Source organism: Pocillopora damicornis, chromosome 5 (assembly GCF_964200805.1).
Source record: "Pocillopora damicornis chromosome 5, jaPocDami1.2, whole genome shotgun sequence".
Lineage (NCBI taxonomy): Eukaryota > Metazoa > Cnidaria > Anthozoa > Scleractinia > Pocilloporidae > Pocillopora > Pocillopora damicornis.
Window position 1 is genome coordinate 11,236,475 of NC_142674.1, and position 23,701 is coordinate 11,260,175.

General features: G+C 37.6%; 2 protein-coding genes and 1 long non-coding RNA gene across 3 annotated transcripts; 2 read left to right on the top strand and 1 right to left on the bottom strand.

The window, feature by feature from the left end:
* Positions 1 to 658: 658 nt before the first annotated feature.
* LOC149045214 (uncharacterized) lies at positions 659 to 7,195 on the top strand. The gene is made up of 3 exons (XM_089208154.1): positions 659 to 1,543; positions 3,302 to 3,520; positions 4,520 to 7,195. The coding sequence occupies exons 1-3, from the start codon at positions 1,483 to 1,485 to the stop codon at positions 4,597 to 4,599; spliced, it is 360 nt and encodes a 119-aa protein (XP_089064280.1). The 5' UTR covers positions 659 to 1,482; the 3' UTR covers positions 4,600 to 7,195.
* An 18-nt stretch (positions 7,196 to 7,213) lies between these two features.
* On the bottom strand, positions 7,214 to 17,204 carry LOC149045215 (uncharacterized). Its single transcript, XM_089208176.1, has 3 exons — positions 11,733 to 17,204; positions 8,925 to 9,146; positions 7,214 to 8,119 (listed from the first exon to the last, which is right to left on the bottom strand). Exons 1-3 carry the CDS (start codon positions 11,788 to 11,790, stop codon positions 7,947 to 7,949), a joined length of 453 nt encoding a protein of 150 aa, XP_089064302.1. The 5' UTR covers positions 11,791 to 17,204; the 3' UTR covers positions 7,214 to 7,946.
* Positions 17,205 to 19,339: 2,135 nt separating this feature from the next.
* Positions 19,340 to 20,500, top strand: LOC149045216 (uncharacterized). Its single transcript, XR_016187210.1, has 2 exons — positions 19,340 to 19,688; positions 20,443 to 20,500. It is a non-coding gene; the product is annotated as an uncharacterized LOC149045216 (long non-coding RNA).
* Positions 20,501 to 23,701: the final 3,201 nt, after the last annotated feature.

The window sequence follows — 23,701 nt, forward strand, 5'->3', positions numbered from 1 at the left end:
GAGAGTGCGTAAGAAAAAAAAAGCGCAAGAACATTTGAAAAACAACGGAACTAGTGTGGCAAGGACTCTCACGGTAATGTTTCCTTCAAAAACATTCAATGATCTAACGGAAAGTATTATTCACTCTCATCGACGATTCATTCATGTACGAAGATTTACCTCTGTTCATTAAGTAAACGGCGAGGAAAGTAATTGTGGGTAAATTCAAATTTTTTATTTTGAAGTTGTGAGAATTTGCTCGTTTGTTTGCAGCAATAACCAAACACTGCGCCCTTTGGCCTTTCCATGAAGTTTGATACCAAGCAACATCTCGAGAATATCTTTGAACGCCACTCATTATAATTGAATAAATAAAAGATTGCCAGCTTAACTATGATACAAGAGAGGTCAGTTCGCAGTTAGCGATGGGTTCACTGTCTGTATTGCTAAACAGCTTTCATTTTAATCACATTTAAAGTTCAATAACAAAAAGGCTCTAAGATTAATTTAATTTGAAATGCAATGTAGAACGAATTTTTATCTATGGACACATCAAATCTCCTCATGAAAATGATAGCATGATGATGATCAGTGAAGTATGAAATCATAGCTTTATTTCGCCGGAAAAACTCCTGCACCATCGACGGTGCACATAACTAGGAATGATAAGTCCAATATAGCTGTTTCTTTTAAATGTCTAAGCTTTTCGTTGTTCTGTTTTACGTTGAGAGGTTAAAGGAAAATTTAAAAAGTGAGCTGGGTGTAAGCGGAAGTTCCGGATCAGCACGGTATTGATATTTTAAACTTCGAGAATGTGCATATTTGTGAACTCGCTTGGTGGCTTGAATTAGGAGTTATGTTGGCGTAAATCGGTCGTGTCTTGTCCTCACATTGAATAGGGTGGCTTATTCTCACAACTCGTCAAATTATAACTGAAATTAGTTTTAACCTGAACAGTTGATGACGGAGGGATGTAAATTGAAGTAGCAAGATCGTCATCTGCAACTTGCTTTAATCGTGTCTATAAATATAACCAGCCCTGTTCATGCTTGATTTCTTGTTGCATCTCCTACGATTTCGTATCTTACCGCAAGAATTTATTGAGACCCCTTCTTGGGCTTTGGAGGCAAAATAATTTAATAGTTCGAAATATAAAGACGTGTGCCTCAAATTTTTTTTCAAATCTGTCACTTGCATGCTACCCGTTGTAATATTCTCCATCCTTCCACAAACGCTCCTGTTCCCACGTACTTTTTCCGTGTTACGAAGAACAACTCAAAGCACTGTCATGTAACTCATCTTGGGTCATTGATATCGATATGAAACACGCACAGAGCATAATTCTCACAGATAGCGTGTACACTCTAGTCACGTGAAATGCCTGAGTTATAAATAGCACAGCCTTGCCTTGCCTTGCCTTTAAATTGGCTGTTTGCAGTAACGGCAAAATCACACCCAGGTTTCCTCCATAGAGGTCTACAACAACTCTCTCGTCCATGAGTCATGGCTATTCCGTTCCTTTTCGTCTCTGTCGCTTCCATGGTTCTTCTTATGATACCAACCGGTAAGTAAGATTCATAATCTTTGTTTCATGCATAACAGACTGCCACCTCAGCTCAAACAGGAAAGCTGACTGCTTTGCACATTTATTGAACTTGTTCTTCCGAAAAATTAGGCCAGAATATTGCCCCAGAACACTTAAACTTTGCTTTCTTTGGTTATTCATTTGGTGTAGTCAAATCAAGATGCGTATATCGTAACAACGAAATCTTTGTAGTCACTTTCACATGTCTTCTACGAAATCATGGCCATTGGAGCTAAATTTAAGCAGGATGACGTATACTGGTTTCTTTCCTGTCTATAAGTTGCATTATGATACTACTAATGCTTTGATAAAGCCTTTGTAACCTTCAATTGGAAACTTTTTTTTCTGTTTTATTAGAGACTCAAATGAAAAGCAAGAAAGTAGCTAAATGCGCCTCGCACATACATACCTGACACAGGATAACTTTGATTATCGTTTTTCCTACTGTAGCACAACGCGTCAGGCTTTTTGTTGATCGCAACAATTAAGTTTTCCTTTTTTATTTTGGTAAAAGCATTGAAGTCCATGAGCAAAGAAGAAGTGAAGAAATGTTACTTCTAGAATCGCTAGAATTTAACTGAGTCGTTGTGTTGTGATCTGCGTGAGCGGCCTAGGAACTCCATTGACAAGGTAAATAGGAGCAGATAAAGTTTAAATAATGCACGTAGCCTTTTAATTCCCTTTGCTTTTTTCGCTTTCAATTTTCCTGATGTGTGAGGGAAATAAACAGGAACTTAAAATAACTCCTAGAAAAACAGTTCGATGGGCTTTTGCTGAAAGCGGAAAAACCGATTCGCACGTGTTCTCAAGATCGGGCATGTCCTCGAAGAATCCTTTTGCAGCTAACAATTTACACGTTTTACACGTTTACACAATTTATGATGCAGCATTATATTTCGGAACAGATCACTTTTCAACTGCAATTATGATCGGATAAAAACTCAGCAGAGGGTTTATCGTTAAGGGAGCAAACAGCACAACACTTTGAAATGCAGCTGTTTCAATTCATTATCGACCGGACTTCAAACGTGTTGCGTTCTCCTGCTGACGTAATTCGATCAAGGATAAGCCTACTCGTATACAGTTAAGAAATCATAATCTGCAGGCGTGCAGCGGTGGATAATCGATTGTTGTCAGCTTGTTTTCATTCACATGAGGCTTAATGCAGTTAGAACCTTCTGCTTGAGTACCGCACACGTTTGAATATCACAACTGAACTTGGAGTGCCACACTAGGATAATAATTATACAAGAAAGATGATAAGTTAAGCTATGTACAACGGTGCGTTTGGCGAGGAAACCTTCATGAAACCACAAGGCTTGTGCAAAGCTAGGTGTCCTCCCAAAACAGAGAACTAAAGTTCGTACCAATATTTAACAATTGTTATAATATGAATCAATCGCCAACATACAATCTGTGTTGAACGTAATTTAGTGTTAGCAACTGAGTTGAAAACGTAAATTAGCCACCGTAGAGGGTAAAAAAGCTGACGTTTCGAGTGTTAGCCCCTCGTCAGAACCAATCGCTCTGACGAAGGGCTAACGCTCGAAACGTCAGCTTTTTTACCCTTTACGGTGGCTAATTTACGTTTTCAACTCAGTTGTTAACACTTAATTACCTTCTATACTCTCCCACCGACGCAGAACCACAGTTTCTTTAGAAACTTACCCCTTTATACATTCTGTATTGAGTCGTAAGAATCATATGCTAACCTTTGTATTTCTTTTTACCCAACAGCTATGTCTCTTCAATGTTACGAATGTAACAACCTTCCACAAGTTCTTGGCGGAACTAGTTGTAACCTCGACAATGTGAAAAAGCTCATTTGTCCTCCTTTTTACGACAGATGTATGAAGATGAAGTATGACATGTCTATCGGAATTGGTGCACCGCAATTCGTCGAGCTTAGAAACTGCTCAGTTAGCGCAGCCTGTGATCCCCAGTCTGACTTTAATTGTAAGCTCTAGAAAGACTTTCCTCTCCATCTTCACTTAAATCGCATATCATGACGATTCTTCTTTGTTCTTGTTAAACCAAAGTCTTAGTTTGATTTTACTAGCGGTATTACACCACGTATTTCTTTCTGCTAAAGGATCTAAGTCAACCACAAATCATTGCGCGCTTAGTCCTCCATTTTCTATGCCCTCCAATTTCGTAAAATTTCCATTGTGGCCTACCATCCAAGTGCATCTAAGCGATATAATATATTTAAGTCTTCAATTGTCGTATCATTATTACTGAACAGACACACGGCAACTTGGAATCTATTTGTTAATTAGATGATGAATTATGAAAACTGAAATAGTCCGTGAAGGCAAAAATGAAATTCCGTGCGGAAAGCGTCGGGGGAGATTTGTTATGACACTGTTTATAGGAAAAAGTTGATAAGCAGGAGACATGGTTTATATCATGCGTGATATGCCCTGCTAGTCAGGTTTGGTGTATGCAGCCAAAAAAAAACAAACAAACAAGGGTTGTGCATGCAGTTAAGTTTCTACCTTTCAAGGGTAATATTTGTAAATCAGTTTATTTCATATGTTGCTGAGTGGAAATAGCATTTGGGGATTTTTAAGGTCGTTGAAACTCTCACCTCTGTGGTTGAATCTCTAACTGAGAACTACTCATGTAAAAGCTGTTATTCAGTTCGTGCTGCTATGGTCACGTGCTAATTTTTCATGCTGTACTAAGTGCTTCTGACTTTTGGGAGTATAGATAAAATCTCAGTGACCATTCCTAAGAACGTTACTGAGCTGCAGTCCCATGTTAAACGGTGTGCTAGATACCTTCTTTCGATCTTTTGATCCTGTGGATAAAATCCTTGTGAGTGCTTATTTATCTCCAAGCTACTAAAAGAAGTATCTGCTTTCATGCAGAACACCAGAAGAGCTCCTGTGTTGTTAAGTTACTACATGTGATTTCACATTGATTGAAAACTATTTTTTTTTAATTCAACAGCGTGCAAAATGCTCAGTGATGGCGGCCTAGTCTCCAACTGTACAATGGACTGTTGCCAAGGCAAATTGTGTAATACTTGAGGGTCCACTTCAAAGCCATCTACAGCTGGGGAGGGCTCAACTAAAAAAGGCATCCAGTCCACTGCAAGTGTGGTTCAGTCCACTACATCTAAACCATCCGGCGCAGTACTGGGACCAGCTGTGAGCCTCGCCAGCATTTTGTCTGCTGTAGTTCTACCAAAGATTGTGGGATTTAACTAAGACCAGCTATCTCTTGCTATTTCATTTCATAAATTTTGCCACTTAAAGCTCGCTAGTTCTAGAAAAATATGATACACTGTTTGTTACCAGTGTTAGTTTTATTACTTGTAAGGATTTAGAGTGTAATTGATTTCATCCTGGGTGAAAACGTGTACTGCTTTAAATAAAGGAATTTTTTTGTCCAAAAACATAAGCCAGAAACAAAGGAATAACAGTATGTTCCTTAAAAAGAATTTTAAATCATCCTCTAGGAAAATGTATATAATTTCAAATTATCTAAGGGGAGTCTTTCTCAAATTACCGTCCCACTAAGAAATTGTGTCACGAAATAGGTTAAGCTCCAAGAATGTGATGATAAATAAGTTAGCCAAAGTATTCATCAATTGCAAGGCATGTTTTATAATATCATGACCTCCGCAAGTATCTTTTTTTTTCTGAATGATTTCCTCTCATATCGTTCCTTAAATTAGTTGCTGGTATGGAGGTGGAATAAAACCAGTTCATTATTTGATATTTTCCAATCCTGGTGGAGAGAGGTCATAACTCGCATTCCCCTATTAATTTTACGTCTCTTGAAATAAGTGTTGCATCGACGCGTGCGGGGTGAAATTTGACCTTTCAAGAAGACTAATAAAGTAAAGGGGACTTTAAAACTATGACCTGCTTCATCAGTAGCATTGCTACACGCGTTCGAATTTAATTCCCAGCTCAGTGACTGAACATTACCTGGAGTAATCTGTAAGCTTAGTAAACGCGTTTGAATTTAATTCCCAGTTTCGTGAATTTAATTCCCAGTTCTGTGACTGAACATTACCTTGAGTAATCTGTAAGCTTAGATAAAAAAAAAAACCATACATAAAGTAATCCGATTTCGAGAAAAAGCGGGTCAACTTTCCTTACATTAAAACGCGACTTCGCATCCAACTAAATGCTGGAATTGGCCAACCTTGTACCATGTCACGTTGTTTCGCGACGCCTTGATCTTTGTTGTTGTGCGAGACGTAGTGCAAAAAAAGCCTCGCAAATTCTTTTGAAATTGTATTTTAGCAATCTGAGTGGGATCGTGAAAATGATCATAGACATCCTGAAATGTACAAAATTTTAACGAAATGTTTTATTTCCAATTCGTGGGTTCGCACAGAAGTCCGTTGTTACACTTTCTGTTCCATCCCGTTTCGCACCGCGCGCCTTGCTCTTGTTTGTCATAATCTCGAAAAGCTTCTCAAACGTTTTAAAAAGCATATGTTTGCAGACCTTCTTTCGCTACATGATGGGCTGAGGAGAACATGTAACAAACCAAGACATCTTGTAAGTTACGTAAATCTTTTACGTAACTTTTAGAAAATAAAAAAATATTTTAGAAAATCTTTTATTTACATTTCGCGGTAAAACTTTAGTTCAAGTCATTTTCAGCTTCTACCACAGCTTTGGCAGTGTTTTCTTGAGGCACAATTCCGCCTGTTTTTTTTTTCTCTTCTTGGTCCGATTTTTTAAAAGAGTGCTTTACTCTTTTGGCTTTCCTCAGAACTTGAAACATTTCAGACAGAAATAAATAAAAATGCAACATGCAAATTTGTCGGGGTTACCAGATAATCGCGTATCACCAGAAGCTATTACTGAATAAAATGCAACGAAAACTGACCTAGAAATATCTCTTTGTTCAAAAAAAGGGCCAAAATTGACCGTTCAGAAACAAAAAACGAACGAATTTCTTGCATTTACGATACTCTTGGGATAGATTTACCACACTGGAATCGTTTTTTACAGGAATCACGGTCATAAAATCGCGTAGCGTTGTATTGAAAATTCTAGAGTAATTCAGATACAAAATCTACGATTTAACAATACTTTTAGGACATATCAACACTTTATATTTACTGGTCCAAATAATAGCCCAATTATTATGGTGCAAAGCCTTAGTTGAAATCAGCAAGTTGTTTTTTTTTCATATTCCTGCCATAGTCTTTGTCGCTTTTGAGAATCGCATTTTTCGTTACTTCTAAGCTAATTTCGCCGCTTTTAAGTCTTCAGTTCCCATTATTTTCATAAATGAAGTCTATCTTGATTTGGATGGAGCGGAATTATGATGTATCAACTTAGGGACTTATGCGCCGAGAACCCACGCATTGGAAATAAAAGGTTTTCGTTAAAATTTTGTACCTTGTACCGATGTCTACGGTCATTTTCACGTTCCCACACAGATCAATGATCTCCTCGGACGATCATAGAGGTAAAGAAGCGGGTTTGCAATTGGTTTACATTTGGTTTCCTCGCCATTAATCTGTTTTGTCTTCACCAATTGTTATATTTTTTACATTAAGGGAAATCGTAGACTAAAATAAATAAATAGAAAGGGTTAAATCCTTCACATGGTCTTAAGAGATTTATTCAAATTGAATAAACTTTTCTTTCCATGTTTTTGATTCTACTGCTGTCTGAGTAAGTGGTTCGCTTCCACAAGTCCAAATCAACAAATCACCTTTTTTCAACTGGGTGGGACGAAGTCACAGATCGAAGTATGAACGCACGACAAAAAGACACAACGTCTCTGTGAAATGCAGGGGCAAACTTCCATCAGGGTGTGCTTCAAGCCCATTAATTATCTTGCATCAGCAAATGCAAGTAGTTTATGACCCTTGCACTTGAGCTTCTTGAGGTGCTCGATAGACAGCTCTTTCATAGAGAAAACTAATAAGAAAGAAGGAAAAGTTTGTTAAGATATTCATTTGCTTCTGGCCATTGGATATTCAGAGTCAATATCACGCAAACAACTGTTATAAGCAAGAAAGTGACGATGGGTGGGAAAAGAATCTAAGTCTGTTTAAAAAGGTGAAAAATAGTGAACACCAAAGAATGGGCTCCACACAACGTAATGTCAAGTCCAAACTCTAAATTCAAAAATCAAAATTAACAAATTTATTCCTTTTGGCTGATACCGAGATTGAAACACAATTACCGGTACCTCAGGTTTTTTTTATCAAAATACTAAACCTCAAAAAAAGGGAAATACTATTTTTCCCACTTCCCTCCCCTTCCTGTTCCCTCACATTCCTCCTTCCCTCCTCTTCTGACATCATGGGGTTTTGATGTTGCTCACTTCTTGAACAGGGCTGCAGCTAAAAATAACACCTCCAGTGGACTTCATTGACAACACTGAGGTTTTCAAATCAGTTGAGGAACTTCTGGTACAGAGCCATCAAAATGGCAGCGAAGCCTAGGAGCCAGACTGACAGATCAGCGGCTTCAGCCCCAGATCCACCAGATTCACCTCTGTTGCAAAAGTCTCCCTCACAGCAATCCATTGAACAAGACGTCATGTTAATTGTACTACGATTACAGACTATAAAAGAAGAAAATGTGATGAAAAATTAAATATAAGAACTAGAGAAAAGCTCCTTTCTAACAGGACACCCTATGCTCGATACTTTTCTCCTCAATTTTTCGGAATGAGTGACCCTTTCCAACAAGGGACACCAAGACTCGATAGTTAAAGTTTGTTCTCAATTTTCAGAAACACTGCATTACCTCTTTACACCCTGAAATCACCAGGCGTATACTCATATGCTTTCCCCGTGTTAGGAGAATCTGCATGACAATCTTGAGCTTCTTTAATTGGCGATCATTTTCTGTACTCTCTTAACCTAAATGTTTGACTCAGCAGTAATACTGTTAGGAGAACTTAGATGCCAGTCAATCTTGGGGGACTAAGACTAACTATCAGCCTCTTAAAATACCTTGAGATTCAAGCCAACCAGTCTTTATGGGCATTGTAAAATATCAGGTTCAAAACACGTTGAAGTCATCTTTACTCTTGTTGTTTTTCATGTCTTGTTTTTTTGTTTATGTGATTTGATTGCGAGCATTTCCCAGGCTTATAATCATCATCAGAAGGATCATTTTAGAGCGAATTTCGATTGATTTTCGTAGACCAAAACCAAATTAATCATGGCAGCTAATCAAAATGAGAGCAAGCTGAGAGCAAGCTGTCTAAAGGAAGGAAAAACGCCAGTCACGTTTGTTTTTGCTTTTGAATCTGATTGGATGAGAGGATGGCGTAATTTTGTTTTTGGACCAAGCATAGAGCGAGATGAAGCAAATCCAAAACATTCCCGGAAACGAAACTGTTACTCAAATATTTTACTTACTGTTTGCTGGCCCGTCCGGTGCACACATTAAGGCGCTGATGGAACAGTTTTTCAATTTCATATCAAACGGACCAATGTCAGGGAACATTGCTTTAATGTCGATGGTCATGCATCTATCATAACCTACAGGACACTCCAAGACTTCTGGTTCAATGCAGGATTTACCTGTAAATCCAGTTTCGGGTGGTAAGTTGCTGCATACGTCGCACTTTATTGCGAATGCTGTCAAGTAGCGTAAGAAGGTCAGATTCTAAGTCTCTCTTATTTCACAAAAATCATCAAATCAATTGAAACTTTTTATCTCTGTTTAATCTAATGTTTATTGAGTAATCGAAACAATTGAAACTCAAAACGCATATTTACAACAGAATTGGAAAGCACCTAAGCAATTATACCAAAACAACTACTCGCCTCAGACTCAGTGAATATTTGCGAATAATGTTCACTTCACCTTCGGCGAATAACTGTTTAATAAAAGGAATTTTGTTCCTCTAGTAACAACAATGGAATGTTTGTCTTAATAATAAGATTTTCCAGTTTTGTGTTTTACTCTTGCATAAAAGCACCCTCGATTCCGGATCTACGAGAGAAAATAGAAGCTTTAATTTGGATTCGTGTACATTGCTTCCAGAACTTCAAAGACTTTAGTTTATTTTTCATCTCGCTGGATTTTTTTTACTGGTAAACAGTTTACGGGCAACATGCAATAGTTTTTGTTTGCAAATCGATTGAGGACATGTGATCTGTAAAGAGATAAGGAGCCATCGCTCCATTGTAGATATTCATGTCTACTTAATTGCGAAGACAAGTTTTCAAAAATTTGTCACTTCTCTTGCATAATTATATCACCGAGTAAAATTCGAATTAAAATTCAGGGTCAACAAGTCAGTTAATGGTACTTGCCAAATCACATAGTACGTTTTCTAATTGCACGAGGATTTGTCACGTGCCGTGGGTCAAAACTCATTAATTACTTGTACCAAAAATAACTTGAACCTTCGACTTGCACCTGATCAGGTCCTGCACCTCGAAACCGTGGCGCATTTGTTCGCCGGCCCGCCTTCATAAACAAATAATATTAATTTTGCAATTAAGACGTAATTCGTATATAATTTGTCATGTTTTTTTGTAAAGAGGTATCTTTGACTTTTGTTATCCACAGGGCCTGTCATTAACAGCCTTAAAAGCCTTAAAAGCCTTAAGAGCTCTCTTTTCAAATAAAACTTAAGACATCTTCGAGTTGGCTTGCAGGAGCTTTTCTTCGCCAAAGATTTTTTTTTTTGAGTCAGTTGAGAGGATTCGCAAACACTCTGGTCTGTTATTTTTAAAAGTGCTTGATAACCCTAAAAGCTCTCTTTTAAAATAAAATTCAATACATCCTTGAGTTCACATGCGAGAGCATTTGATCGCCAGGCCATTTTGTTCCCTTTTTTAAGTTTTGAAGGTTTAACAAAACACTTATTGAGTGGCCCGACGGCAGAAAGTAAGCTTCGTTTCCCTTAGGGTCATTTAGTAAGTGCCTAATAACTCTAAAAGCTCTCTTATCTAATACAGTTCAAAACATATTTGTGTTGAGTTGCAGGAATTAAGTCCTTAAGCTCCCTTTTCAAACATAATTCAATGCATGAATAAGCCAATTTGTTAAGTGCTAAATAACTCTAAGTCTCTCTTTTCTAATACAATTCAACTTACTTACTGGCAGGAACCTTTGATCACCGAGCCATTTTGTTCCATTTTACAGCTGGGAGGTATAACACAACACTACTAATTGACTGGTGCAGCGTAAAACAGCAGGTTTTGTTTCATTAAGTGCTTAAGCTGTCTTGCAGGAGTCATTGATAACAAGCTATTTTGTGTTTAAACACCACTAACTAGCCCATAAACGTACTGTACGCCTTTCTGTTCAACTAATATCGTATACAAGAATACTTGAGAGAAATCTGGCACTCTGATGTTGTTGAACATTGGAGAGTCGAATTGAACAGGATTAATACTGGTAAAACAACAGAATAATCTCTTACAAACCCCTTTCACTCTCAAAAGGACTCCAGTTTGAGGTCTGCATTCGCTTAAAAGAGGTATTTGTGGAATACAGCTCATTTCACATTAAACATGGCAAATGATATCAAGCATTGAGTTGGCATCTGCTTTTTTGGGGTGCACAGAACACCTTCATATACGTTTTGAATTACGAAACTTGTTATGTTATACTTAACTTGAACAGTTGATAACATGCTGCGCGGACTCGGTAGCTCAAAAGACGATTGAATGAATAAATAAATAAATGCAAGAAACACATCAACGAACAACAAAATTATAACACTTTCATCGCGTGAACTTTGATAACTTTCAATCTGCTTCTATGTGATCTTTCTATTCGTCTTTTACTGATTTTAAATTCCGGGTGGGTTTGCAGTTTCAACTTGATCGGACCTTAATTTGAAACGCGGAAGAGAACTTTTTCCAAGAAAGTTTTAAAGGGCAAGTCACTCACGGAATTCCAAGTAAGGAGGCGGCGAATTTTATGCTCGGGTCCCAACGTGGTTAAGTAAATTGAAAACAAATTGACGTCTCCATTTTATATCAACTTCGTACATTCTGAAGGCACATCTCGTTTTTTCGCTTTTACTTTCATCTATCAAATCCGTTTGAATCTGTGCGCTCCCAAAAAGCCGTGATCTTAGCTGATCTTGGTGTAATAGTTCCGCAATGACTCAACATTTATGCATTTGAGCCGGATATAAGGAGCTAGAAGATGTCAACGGAAATTCTTTTTTAAAATAGGAAAATTCAGGAAGATAAACTCACCAGATGATGCACTGCACAAAGTCACTAGAGCAACAAAAGCGACAGAAAAAGTTTCCATGGTTCCAACTTTGCTATCAGGGTGTGAGAATTGATCATCAAATGACAAACGCACTGCAAGACGAAACTCACGATTCGCTGTAAATTGCAATGACAACTGACAGCAGTTGGGCTTGGTTGCTAGGTATTGTTGCACTCAGCCAATCGAACGGGTAGTGGCATTCAGGCGGAAAACATCGTCTTACAGGCTACGAGCAAACCAAAAATTCGACTGATCCACCCGCTCACAGAAGTAATCAATGGGCAATTATTGCCAGCTTGCGGTGTTAACTTATTATCAAGCCGAAAAGTAGCGGAAATGGAAAAAAATTGCAACTAAGATTTAATACCAAATTCCCCGAACAAACATTATGAGGAAAGTATGGTAAACACTATGGAGAGTTGATGAGGGCATCACCGGCTGCAACGAAAGAGTTAATTAATGCGGTCACAATTAGATTGTTTGCAATTATCAGCTATCAGATTATAATGTTGTACGAGTCTTTTAAGCTCTCTGGAGTATTGTTAATTGAAATACACGTGAACTGTTAGTTAACTGTTAGTTAGCTGTTAGTTATCTGTAAGTTAATTCTAAGTTAACTAATGAATGGCGCCGTTCTTTTCAAAACAAATTATGAAGTACCGATTGACTCATCTAATGATTTTGACCCCATTTTTTATTATCTGTCGTTAACTCTACTGAAAGCCTATGTAGTCTACAACACAGCCTCAAAACTGTTTTAACCCAGATTGTTAAGGGCAACCATAGTTAGTAGCTACTAACTATGGTGCAACAGGATGGTGTAGCATTATTTGCCCATGCGCTTTTGAGTCCAACAAGGAAGGTTATAAAGCGATGCTTTTCAACGTCTTTGCTAATGATCTTTGTCTTCTACATTACAGCTGTATGCAGATGACACGACCCACTAAATAGCTCATTAGCGCCCCACTGTACTTGAGTTCGCCCTTGACCAAATAGCTCATCAAATAATTCATTAACTACTGAAAAGTCTTTTTAATAGACAAATTTAACAATAAAATTAGAGCTGAAATTATTATGTCACCTGAGAAGCAACGCTGACATGTTGGTTTTGTTGTACGCAAGTGGAATTGACATCGGTGTATTATTTCTATAGGAGCATGAAATAGCTCCTTGGGAGGGGTGGAGAGGTTAACAGCCCCTTCCCTCTCCTCCTTGAGCATTTATTTATTTTATTTTTTTTTTTTATCATTAATTAAACTAGTACTTCAACCTTATGACTCCTTTATTTTCTGTACCTGGTTATTTCCTATTTTCAAACAACTGCAAAGTAAAAGCAATAGCAGAACCTTAAGACGCGTTTTGCATAGGAAAGCAACTATAGTATATATAAGCTCACTATTTTTCATAGGTCTCTTTAAGTGACCACAATGGTTTCGATATCCACAAGCCGGCGAGAAGGCGAAAGCGACAGAAAATTGGTCTGCGATAGTTCAGCCTAGAATCGTCAAAGAATAAGTTCATTAATCTGCAGCGTATCAAGAAAAGCTGATCAAATTCAAAGACAATGCCCTTTGTTTAGTGTCTCAAATATGGCCATAAAAGGATATCTTGAAACAATACTTTTGGAGCCAAACAATGGCTTATTAATTGACGAGGGAAATTCAAACTCGCTGCCATCACAATAGCGAAATTCAAACATAGCCGATTACTGCACGAGCGCGAAATTTGGATATCCGGCGAAAGCGCGTTTATGTCAAATCTCCTCCTGGGGAGGAAGAGTTACTTTTTGTTTAAGGTCACTTGCTACTCAGGGAGGGTCGGTCAAGACACAGAATGTCGCAACTGATCATGAGAGACTGACAAAGAGTGATGAAACCAAATGAAATTTGAATCAGTGTGAATGGTCACGAGTGAAACTTGTTTGAATTAAACTCATTCCGTGAAATTGACAGGCAGCCCGGTCCCAGATCTCACAATGTTAAGCCGCGGCTACACGAGCGATTTTTTACTTATGATGGTGATGCGAGCGCGCGGTGCAAATTACCCGTGTAGCCACCCTCGCGCAAGTGCTGCGATGGCGACTGCTAATACACCGCTGAAAAAAATCGCGAGAAATTCAATGAGTTGAACTTTTCGTGACAAGATCACTGACTTTGTCACCCGTTTAGCCACCACCGCGCGCCAGCGACGCGACAATTTTAAGAAAAAGTCGCATCACCATCGCAAGCAAAAAATCGCTCGTGTAGCCGCGGCTTTAGAACAGGGTCTTGGTTTGCGTTTGTTGCGCACTGATATTGACGAAGTTTTTCATCCTCTGAGAAAAAGAACAAACAAAAAACAAAAACCGAGATGAATTTGAATTCTTTGAGAGATGAATGACTGAACGCCACTAAACGTTTTATGTACCGTGAACATAGCATCTGTTTATCCAGACGGTAAGATTTGTAAGACAAGATAAGAAGTCTATTGTCTTTTCACTCTCCTGATCTCAAACGACATTTTCCACCGACGATCTTTAATACGTTACGGCTTATTCTCGAATGCAGGTCGGAACATATGAATGCACATTACTCGCATTTATTCCCATCGATGTCGACACATTGGTTTCGACAATAGAGAATTTTGAAAGGAAACTCAATAAGAAACCATCTAATGACAACGCAAATGCTTACAAAGTATTTAAACCGCGGGCGAATTAGTTATTTAATGGCATGAGCACTTAGCGCAAAAAAGCAGCAATCCTCTTGATATCAATCAATTCTCATAATACACGCGGCCGCTTCATGAGAAACGATTAAAACAATAGTTGGTTATTTTCTCACCTCCCTGATGAAAATGATCCATTGATAAGTTCCAAGCGATCTCAGTTCGCGCTCGCCTCTCCAATTGCTTTGATACGTTTTCAAGATTATGATGTTTGGTTCTAAAAATAAACTCGCTCTTCAAGTATTTTTCAGACTTCAGGGCGATCTTATGTGTGGGTGGGTTTTTGTTTCTTATTTTTTTTCTGTTTCATTTGATGAAGACAACAAAAGGGCATTCTATTAAAAGCAATGGCTTTGTTTAAGCTATCCATGAATGAACACTAGACACAAAATGATGCTAAGTAGAAAAAACTTCCGGGTGTAATGAGGACTGATACTCGCTAAGTAACGACGAAATTTAAGGTTAAGTCCGTCAGCGATGGGAGTTTTCTAACTCATTTTCAACACAACCGGGCACAGAGTTGCGCACTGGCACAGACACAGCCATCTCTTACAGAGGTTTATGGGAAGAGAACCACGATTTGAGAATTCAGCACAACTCCTTTGCAACTCAACTGAATGAAGTCGTAGCTCAGCTTCCACAAGCAAATGCTGAAGGAATGCTGCTAAAGCAAAGAATTACAGAGACTGGAAATGTTTTCTACAACACCAAAAAGGACTTCTGGCAATTAACACTGGCAGCCAGAAATAATAAGAAAAGACGAGTCAGGAAACGAGTGGCTCAATCGGTGGAAGGACTGGAGGAGTTTGAGGCCATCGAGGTACGTAACAATTTTACTTTTTCGTAAAAAATAGAACTGAGACATTGACCAACAGCAAAGTCGCGAAAAAAAATCATACATCTATGTGGCGATCAATCTATCTATCTAGCTATGTTCATATGAAAACAAATGTTAAAGGGAAACCCCCGTCTTCTTCTTCAGATTAAGTTCACTCTACAAGGACGTGAAGTTGTAATTCCACTTGGACACGATTCTGGTGACGAGAAAGAAAACTCCATTTGTCGGACGACGCAGCATGTAATTAATGCGAAAGATAAAGGTTTGATTTCAGACGAGGCATACCATGAGTTGAGGATGGCCTTACCAGACGAGGAAAGAGATATTCTTCCCTGTGACATAGGTCAGGCCCACTGACTATTTATTCGCACTCGGTAGACATATCAAATGCACGATTGATTTATAATACAGTTGTGAGCTTTATAAACACACCCTTTACAGAAACGTCAATGTCTTTGGTGGAAAAGCCTGCTGCATTCTCTGCCTTACAAGTGTACCGCCCTTCGTCCTCCTTTGTTATCTCAGAAAAGAAGAGAGACAAACTCTGTCCTTACAATGCATTATTCTTGAGCCATGTGATCTGTGGTTCAGGCTGACCCACCACAACTTTATGCATTAAGTTCATACTGTTTCCTTCCATGATGACATTGCTTCCTCCAGAAATATCCACTTTTGGTTGAACTAAGAGGTAAATAAATAACATGTCCTTGGAAAATCGGAGGTATTCCAATATCATTTAAACTGAACACATTAGACGCCGTGATTAAATGATCATTTGATAATGACACTAGCGCTTAATACGAAGTATAATCATTTGTCAGATCGCAGACCCTTCAAACCTCATATTGAGGTCTACATACTCCCATTATCTTGGACCAGTTTCTGAAAGACAGAAGGCTCAGCCATGGGGAGTATGGTCTCTGCTGTTATTGCTAATCTCCGCATAGAGAGATATAGGAGCAATCAATAACCTTTTCATTCTACCAGCGAAGGATCTGGGAACGCTCTGTATATAACACATTCACAATCTTGCTTGCTACAGCATTTGAAGAACTGAAGCATTCCATTCACTTCACTGATGTTACAAATAGTAACAGGACACTCCCCATCCATGGCACAGCATCTTTAAAACAAGAGCCCCTGGTTGAAAAGATTCCCTGAGAGTGAGGCAAAGTTTACATCAGTGGAACAGGAAAACCTATGCAAGTAAGGTTAAACGAGTTATATAGCATATAGAGAAACGAAATGCTAAGACAAAGGCCTCTGCAGTTTCAGAAGACACCTGGAAACCACCTGCTCTGGACTGAAGTAGAGTACATTGATTGTGATGCTATTATTATACACCCAGGATAAAAGAGGCTATCCACACAAGACCTTGCCTGTTACAACATAAATTGGACATTGAGGTAGACATTCCAGAAACATGGATGCTGACCACAAGAAACACAAAAACATAATAACTTTGCAACAGTGGACTCCAAAGGAACATTTGGTCAGAGTGTGCCAATCAAAGCCTGTGTGGGATTCCAGCTAATCACAGCCAAACAGAGAGTTTCATAAGGTCATGCTTATCTAAAGACCTTATAACACAAAGAAGACACAATATGCAGTCAAAAAGTCATGATCCACATCCAAAGTAAATTAATGGCGAGACAAACGATTATACTGCATTCAGAAAGTGAATTCATCACCATGTCCAACCAAAGTCATTTTAAGCACATTACCAGTTTGAAAAGAAACTATAAGCTTCATCATAGTGCACTTACTTTGAGTTATGACAAGGAAACTACATTGTTGACAAATAACTTAATAAGAATAATTTTTTTAACATGACATCCTACTTCAAACAACTACAATCCACAAACATATTCAGGATAAAATGTTGCCTTATTTATCACAAATGTGTAAATTGTAACTTACCAATAGCAAATCCATAGCCAGAATGAACATCTGGTAGTCCAACTGATCTCTAAGGGCCAAGCGAAAAAATACAAATCAACATTTCAGAATAGAAAAGGAGATACATAGCCTCTTTTGTTATTGTTGTTTGGTAATATTGTTTTGGTGTGTTATCAAAATTAAGGACTTTTCAACAAAAGAGAAGTGATTAAAACTTGCTCTGGCTGGGAGTATATTGTCATTCATAAAGTCTGATTGATGAGATGACAAATTCTTTCAGAGATGACAAATTCATCTAGAGATGAATGATATTGTTTCTGAAAGTACTTTTTCAAGACTTCATTAGTGTGGAAAAAATATGTGCATTTTCCCTGAGAAGGATATTAGGATATTAGTATTCTATGTATACAATTTCAGAATTTCCTAAATGTATTAAGAAGGAAACAAAATTTTATCACGGAGAAAGTTCAGCAAACACACATTCTAAAATAATGGGATAACTGGATGCTCTATTTGGCACCACTTTAAGTGAAATCTTTGGTAAAAATACTCTAGAAACACAAACTGTATAACAAAAAACTCTTCTGTCATCTCCACTTTATATTTTCTCTGCTTCCCAAAAGAACAGGGTCAGTTTGTTAAAAGCTGGATTTAGATAACTAATGGTCAGCATGAAATCTGATTTCATATCTGAAAGCTTTCAAATGAAATTCAGTCTACATGTACAATTCCTTTAGTCTGCAATTTGATGATTGGATGCCCTAAAAAAAACTATAGTAAATTATTTTAAAAAGGTTTCTAAGCCAAGGATTAAACATACCCTAATTAAAAATTTAACCCTGGGTTAGCACTTATCAGCCTTCAAACAACTGGGCCCAGGATTGAACAAGTTTCAATTAAACTGAGTTGTAATTTCAACAAGAAAAAGTTATGATCATTTTTACACCAACAATTCCAGGCAAAGCTGCAACATTTGCAATCTGCTTTACACCAGGAAGGAAACCACCAATACATGGAGAGCAATTTAATTTAATTGTATAAAGGAATAAGACAAATTCAGCAAATACAACAGTATTATATTTCAAATGTTTAGAGTACTGTACCTTGAGTTCCAGCCCAGTGCTTCAGCTCATCAAACATTAGTTTTTCGAGCAGCTTGTTTATATATCTAACATACCTTCAACCTTTAAAGAAAAAAAGGAAAGAAAAGTTTGAACTTTAGAGTTGAATAGTTGCAATGTACACCTCAAGTCTTGAATCTGAAACAGTATGTAAAAATTTGTCCATGGTACTAATTAATCAGAACATCCTAATCCAGTACTTATGAGGACATTCTTGCATCAACAATTTCCAGCAAAACACCACAGTCTGCAACTAGGGGGAAAGGAGAGAGATTAGGGGGGATGGGGACAATAATGGATATAATCTGGGTTTGATGGAGGAAGTGAGGACAAAATTTATTTGTCCAGTTCAGTCAACCCTGTATTAAGCTGTCACCCACGGGAATATGGTGTCTAATACAGTGTGAGTGCTCAATACGGTGCCACCTAAGACAGGTTTGACTGTAGTTCGTGAATTGACTGATTGAAACAGAAAAAAAAGAAAACATTTCTGACATGAGAGACGTGGAGGGGGGCAGGGGGCGGGGATTTGATCATAACGTGGGCAGAAAAGGTGGAGGGGGGGGGGGGGGAGAACAAACTTTAGTTGTCCCAGAAACAATTTTCCTTGTGACAAAACTTATTTCAAAGAAGGAAATTACTTTGACGGATATGGCAGGTGTAAGGGGTTTTTTTTCGATTACCATAGCCTATTATCAACGTTCTCACGTATTACATCGTTAGACGTGTATTTTGACGCGCACGCTACTCAGCTAGAGTTGAGCTTCCGATCTGATGTTTGGCGCGCGTACACTCACCTTCATGTTTGGGACAAAGCCTTTCTTGATGAGAAACGAGTTTTCGTTTAAGCGCTCAATATAAATGCACTCCTCTTTCAATGTACGGTGTTCTTTCGCCATGTTAGTCTTTTCATTCACGTTTCACAAAGGTTTCAGCTAACTCGGCGAAGGGAGAAAAGCCATTTAGAGATAAATCAGCGAATGACTCCCGTTTGAATATGCGCGCAATACAATTTCTTATCCAGTCCTTCTCTGGCGGGTAATCCATGATGGCGGACGACATGAGAGAGATTTTTTTTATTAATTCTCTATGGATAAACCAAAACGGTTGTTTGTTATTTAAAAGAACGTTTACATTCAGTTTCTCAATTGAATCTCTTTGCTCATTGCTCCATAATAGCAGAGAAGAATTCGAAAGGGAACAAGCGAAAATGGGAACTAATAGAATTGGACGATCCTTCGTTCTTTGCGGGCGAAACGGATGGATTTGTGTCCCTTGAAGTCATAGAAGATTTTCATCCAGAAGAGCTAGCAGGAATTGGTGCAGGTGGACCAGCTCAGAAGAAGGAAATAAAAGAACGGCCGCTGCAGAAGGTGAATTGCTCAAAGTCCTTTAAAACATACCGCATGGTTAAATTTAGAAGATACAAATGTTTGATTCACTTCAAGCACGTGGGGAAATTACCCTTGTATTTTACGAAAAATTGAGAAAAATTATCTTTTTAAATTTTTTGTTTATTTATTTTTTATCTTAACTAATTTTCAATCTTTAAATGTTGAGGGTTGTCCAATACATCCAAATTGGGTTGAGTCGTTCACAAATCTACCCACCAGAAGTTAATTAGTTGTTAAGTCATCTTGTGATACTGGAAATCTGAATAAACCGTGCCTCTTAAGATAGAAATGTCTTACTACAAGTCGATTTTCAAGACACTTAATAATAATCCTCAACCTGACTCAAATGTAATGACTTGTCTCCTGAGTCAGATTGGGTGTATTGGACATAAGAATCAAAACTAAGATAACTGCCAGTCATACCTTAAATGAGAAAAGAAACAAACAAGCAAAAAGAAAACAACAACAACAACAACAACAACACACACACACCACAAGACCTACATGGAAATACAGCAATTGATCGAAATCATTTTGAGAGCAGTTTGTCCTAAATTTTTTGAAGACAGCAGACTGCATTGTCCTAAGGGCTCATGCATTTTTTCAGTCTTTACCCATACATGCACAATTATGTATATCTAAGAATAGAAGCTTCTTTTTGGTTTTCTCTAGAAGTTTGGCTCACAGGGAAAAAAAAGGCAACATAGTATTGTCTTTTGATTTAAATCTTCAGGATAAGCTGGAACACACAGTTACCACACCATCCACACAACTTGAAAAAGCACAAAGAATGACAAAAAGACAAAGGGAAAAAAGAAGAGGAAAAAGAAAAACAAGGCCCAAAGTAAAGCCCAGTCAGAAGAGCAAAACAGAGTAGAAATGGCCACTGACAATAGACTGGTGGAAGATCCTCCAGGTAAGATTTAATTTTAGGAATTATGGATGGGAAATGCACAAAACAAAGTACAATTTTACTCCAATGATTGTCCTTGAATTTTATTATTAAGAAGAGAATCAAACACATTTTGTGTAGATAATATTATGTTGGCAAAGATATGATTTTCTATAAATAATGGTAATTGAACTAAGTGGAGTGCAATTTGGGCTGAAATCATATGCGTGATTTCAAAATCAAACAAGTGCACAGTGTGAGTTCGATTTGAAATCACAAGTATGATTTCAGACCAAAATTGCATGACACGAGGTTCAATTACCACTTTATTACATCCATTTTGAAATCACCCAAATGCAGGACTTTGTAAGTTCAAATATTTTATTGATGCAGTACTGAGCCGGTCTGAAATTAAATTCATCCATTTTTGGGGGGGAAAAGTAAGAGTTTTGGAAACAAAAGTTGCAAAATTTGCCATGTGATTCTCTTTGTGTTTCATTTTCCCGCAATTTGATCGGTTACTTTAAACAAGCCTTGAAATCTGATTGGTTCTTTTGTTTTTAGTGTAGCCACCTCATTTGCTGGAATAAAGATGCGATTTAAGGCAAAAAATGATGCGATTTGTGAATAAATCGCATCAATTAGAGCCAATCAGATTACAGGGACCACCAATGATTTCAAAATGGGTGTAATAAATAATGTAATTTTACTGATAAGTTTGTTATTACTGTATTGTTATTTATTAATAAAGTATTTATTAATTTAGATTATAAAACCTTTATAAACATATTTCATATCTATACAGGTACAAATAACCCTTTCCGTTCAACTGTAATAAAATGATATTTCCCACTAACACTATGAGTTTAAGATGCAATCATATTTTATAGCTAAACCATTTCTTTGACTGAACTAAACTTTAGAGCCCATGGTAGATATGAGTGCTTGAGAAGTCCTTGGTGTTCCCAAAGAAGTTCAGAGAGGACTCAGTGAAGAATGTTTTACTACACCAACCCCTATACAGACTCTCTCCCTTCCACCTGCAATATTCCACCACAGGGACATCATTGGTGCAGCAGAAACAGTGAGTTGAATCAGAGCAGTTAGATTGGTGGAGGTCTCCTTTTTTATGTGTATTGTTTGTGTACTTGGTTTCACAACTATTTTGAGGAATTTTTTTTTTTTTTTTTTGGAGAGGGAGAGAGGGAGGAAAAAATAATTTTCAACATGTACATGTGTCTACTATGATGTACACCTTAAGCTCATTTAGCTCATTTATGTGTAAGAAGACTTCCCCACACATTATAGCAAACAGTTTCTGTTACTTTAGAGCTGGTCTTTGACCTGAATTAATGTCTAAGTATTAAGTGATTGTTGAATAATTATAAATATGACTTTTGTAAAAGCACTCTTGAGGAGAGCTGTTGAGCTGAAAGTATGTGTATGATGTACCTCTTGAGAGAGGGCTCTGACTGACTGACTGACTGACTGATGGTTAAATTTTGCTCTCTTAAGAACTAATGTAACAGCTCTTCCTTCTTTATGTTGGCATTCTATATCTTCCTATAGTTGGTTGATGGAACATTATTTATACAAAAATGTGCATTACAATAAGATTGTCAAGATAAGTCCCTTCAGGTTGTAAGTTTCGTAGTTTTCATATCATTCATTGGATAATGCCTTGAAATTGTCTGTTGAAGTTATGATGAAATCACTTGGGAGAAGTTTAGCTTCCAGGAATGGCTGGTTTTTGAGGAGGTTATTATTTAAGGATATTAATTAAAAAATTTTATGTATTTATTAGGGTTCAGGTACAACAAAAGCCTTTGGGATTCTAATTCTCACCCACATCCTTGGCCACAAGTCCAGTCAAGAAGCAGGTGAAGCTACAAAAAATACTACCAAAAATAATGCTACAAGCCACAGAAACTGGTAATGGAACATCCAAGCTCAAGAAACCACTCCTGGCATTGATAATGACACTAACCAAAGAATTAGCTATACAAATAAAAAATCATCTTAAACAGGCTACAAAACACACATCTTTAGAGGTAACATCATGTTCTTAAATTGACAATTTGAAAGTCATCTCCACAGTTAGATTCTGTTTTCCCATTGTTAGAAACTCAATTATTACTTTATTTTTATTGGCCCAAGTCAATTTTGTCTCCTGAGCCTTCAATTTTCCTCTTTTCAGTGGAGCAGAATGCAAACCTATCTCTTGTTTGGAAAGCATTTTTTAATTTTTTTGGGGAAACATGAATTTGTAGCCACAATAGGCTTAAGCAATTTAAATAATGATGAGTTAGTGCTGAAAACATAGTTATTCCCTCAAACATAAACTCTATTGTTTTTTGGTACCATATTCTGGACAGAAATATTTATTTTATCTTCACCCCTTCACCAGCAAAGTATATAAAAACCCTTTTGTTCAGAGAATTACAATCCTAGCCCCTATGATGTACCATTTACCCCCTACCCTCCCCTCCCTTGTCACCCCTTCTAGTCCTGTTTCAACTTTATCTTTTATTGGAGAAATACCCACCAAACAAAGTACCTCAAAATTATTTGAATCAGTAAACAATTCCTTTTTTTCAAGATTGTTGCTGTGGTTGGAGGAATGGTACCTCAAGAACAACAGAGGCTTTTAAACAAGTGTCCTGAGGTAATAGTAGCCACCCCGGGAAGACTGTGGGATTTGATTTCCGAGGTAAGTACCTCATATATCATAAGTTGTACTGATTCATTTTCTTTTAGAGATTTGAAACAGTCGACACACACTTATACATGTAGGTATGTTTCTCATGAGATCGGTTGTCCTGTGTAGTTTTCAGCATGAATTTGGATTTCCAATGTCGTGTAAGTTTTTCCTGTAAGCATTTTCTACTGCTCTGTAAACATCAATGCCAGGCGTTTTTTTTCTTTTTCATATACCCAACGGTGAAATTGGAGTGTAGCCTCTTTCTATTAAATAGATGATTCTAGAGATATCTGCTCGCGGCGTTTAATTTCAGGGTGAAGAGCATGTCTGCCGTTTGGAGCACTTGAGATATCTTGTGGTTGACGAGGCAAACAGAATGGTGGAGCAAGGCCACTTTCA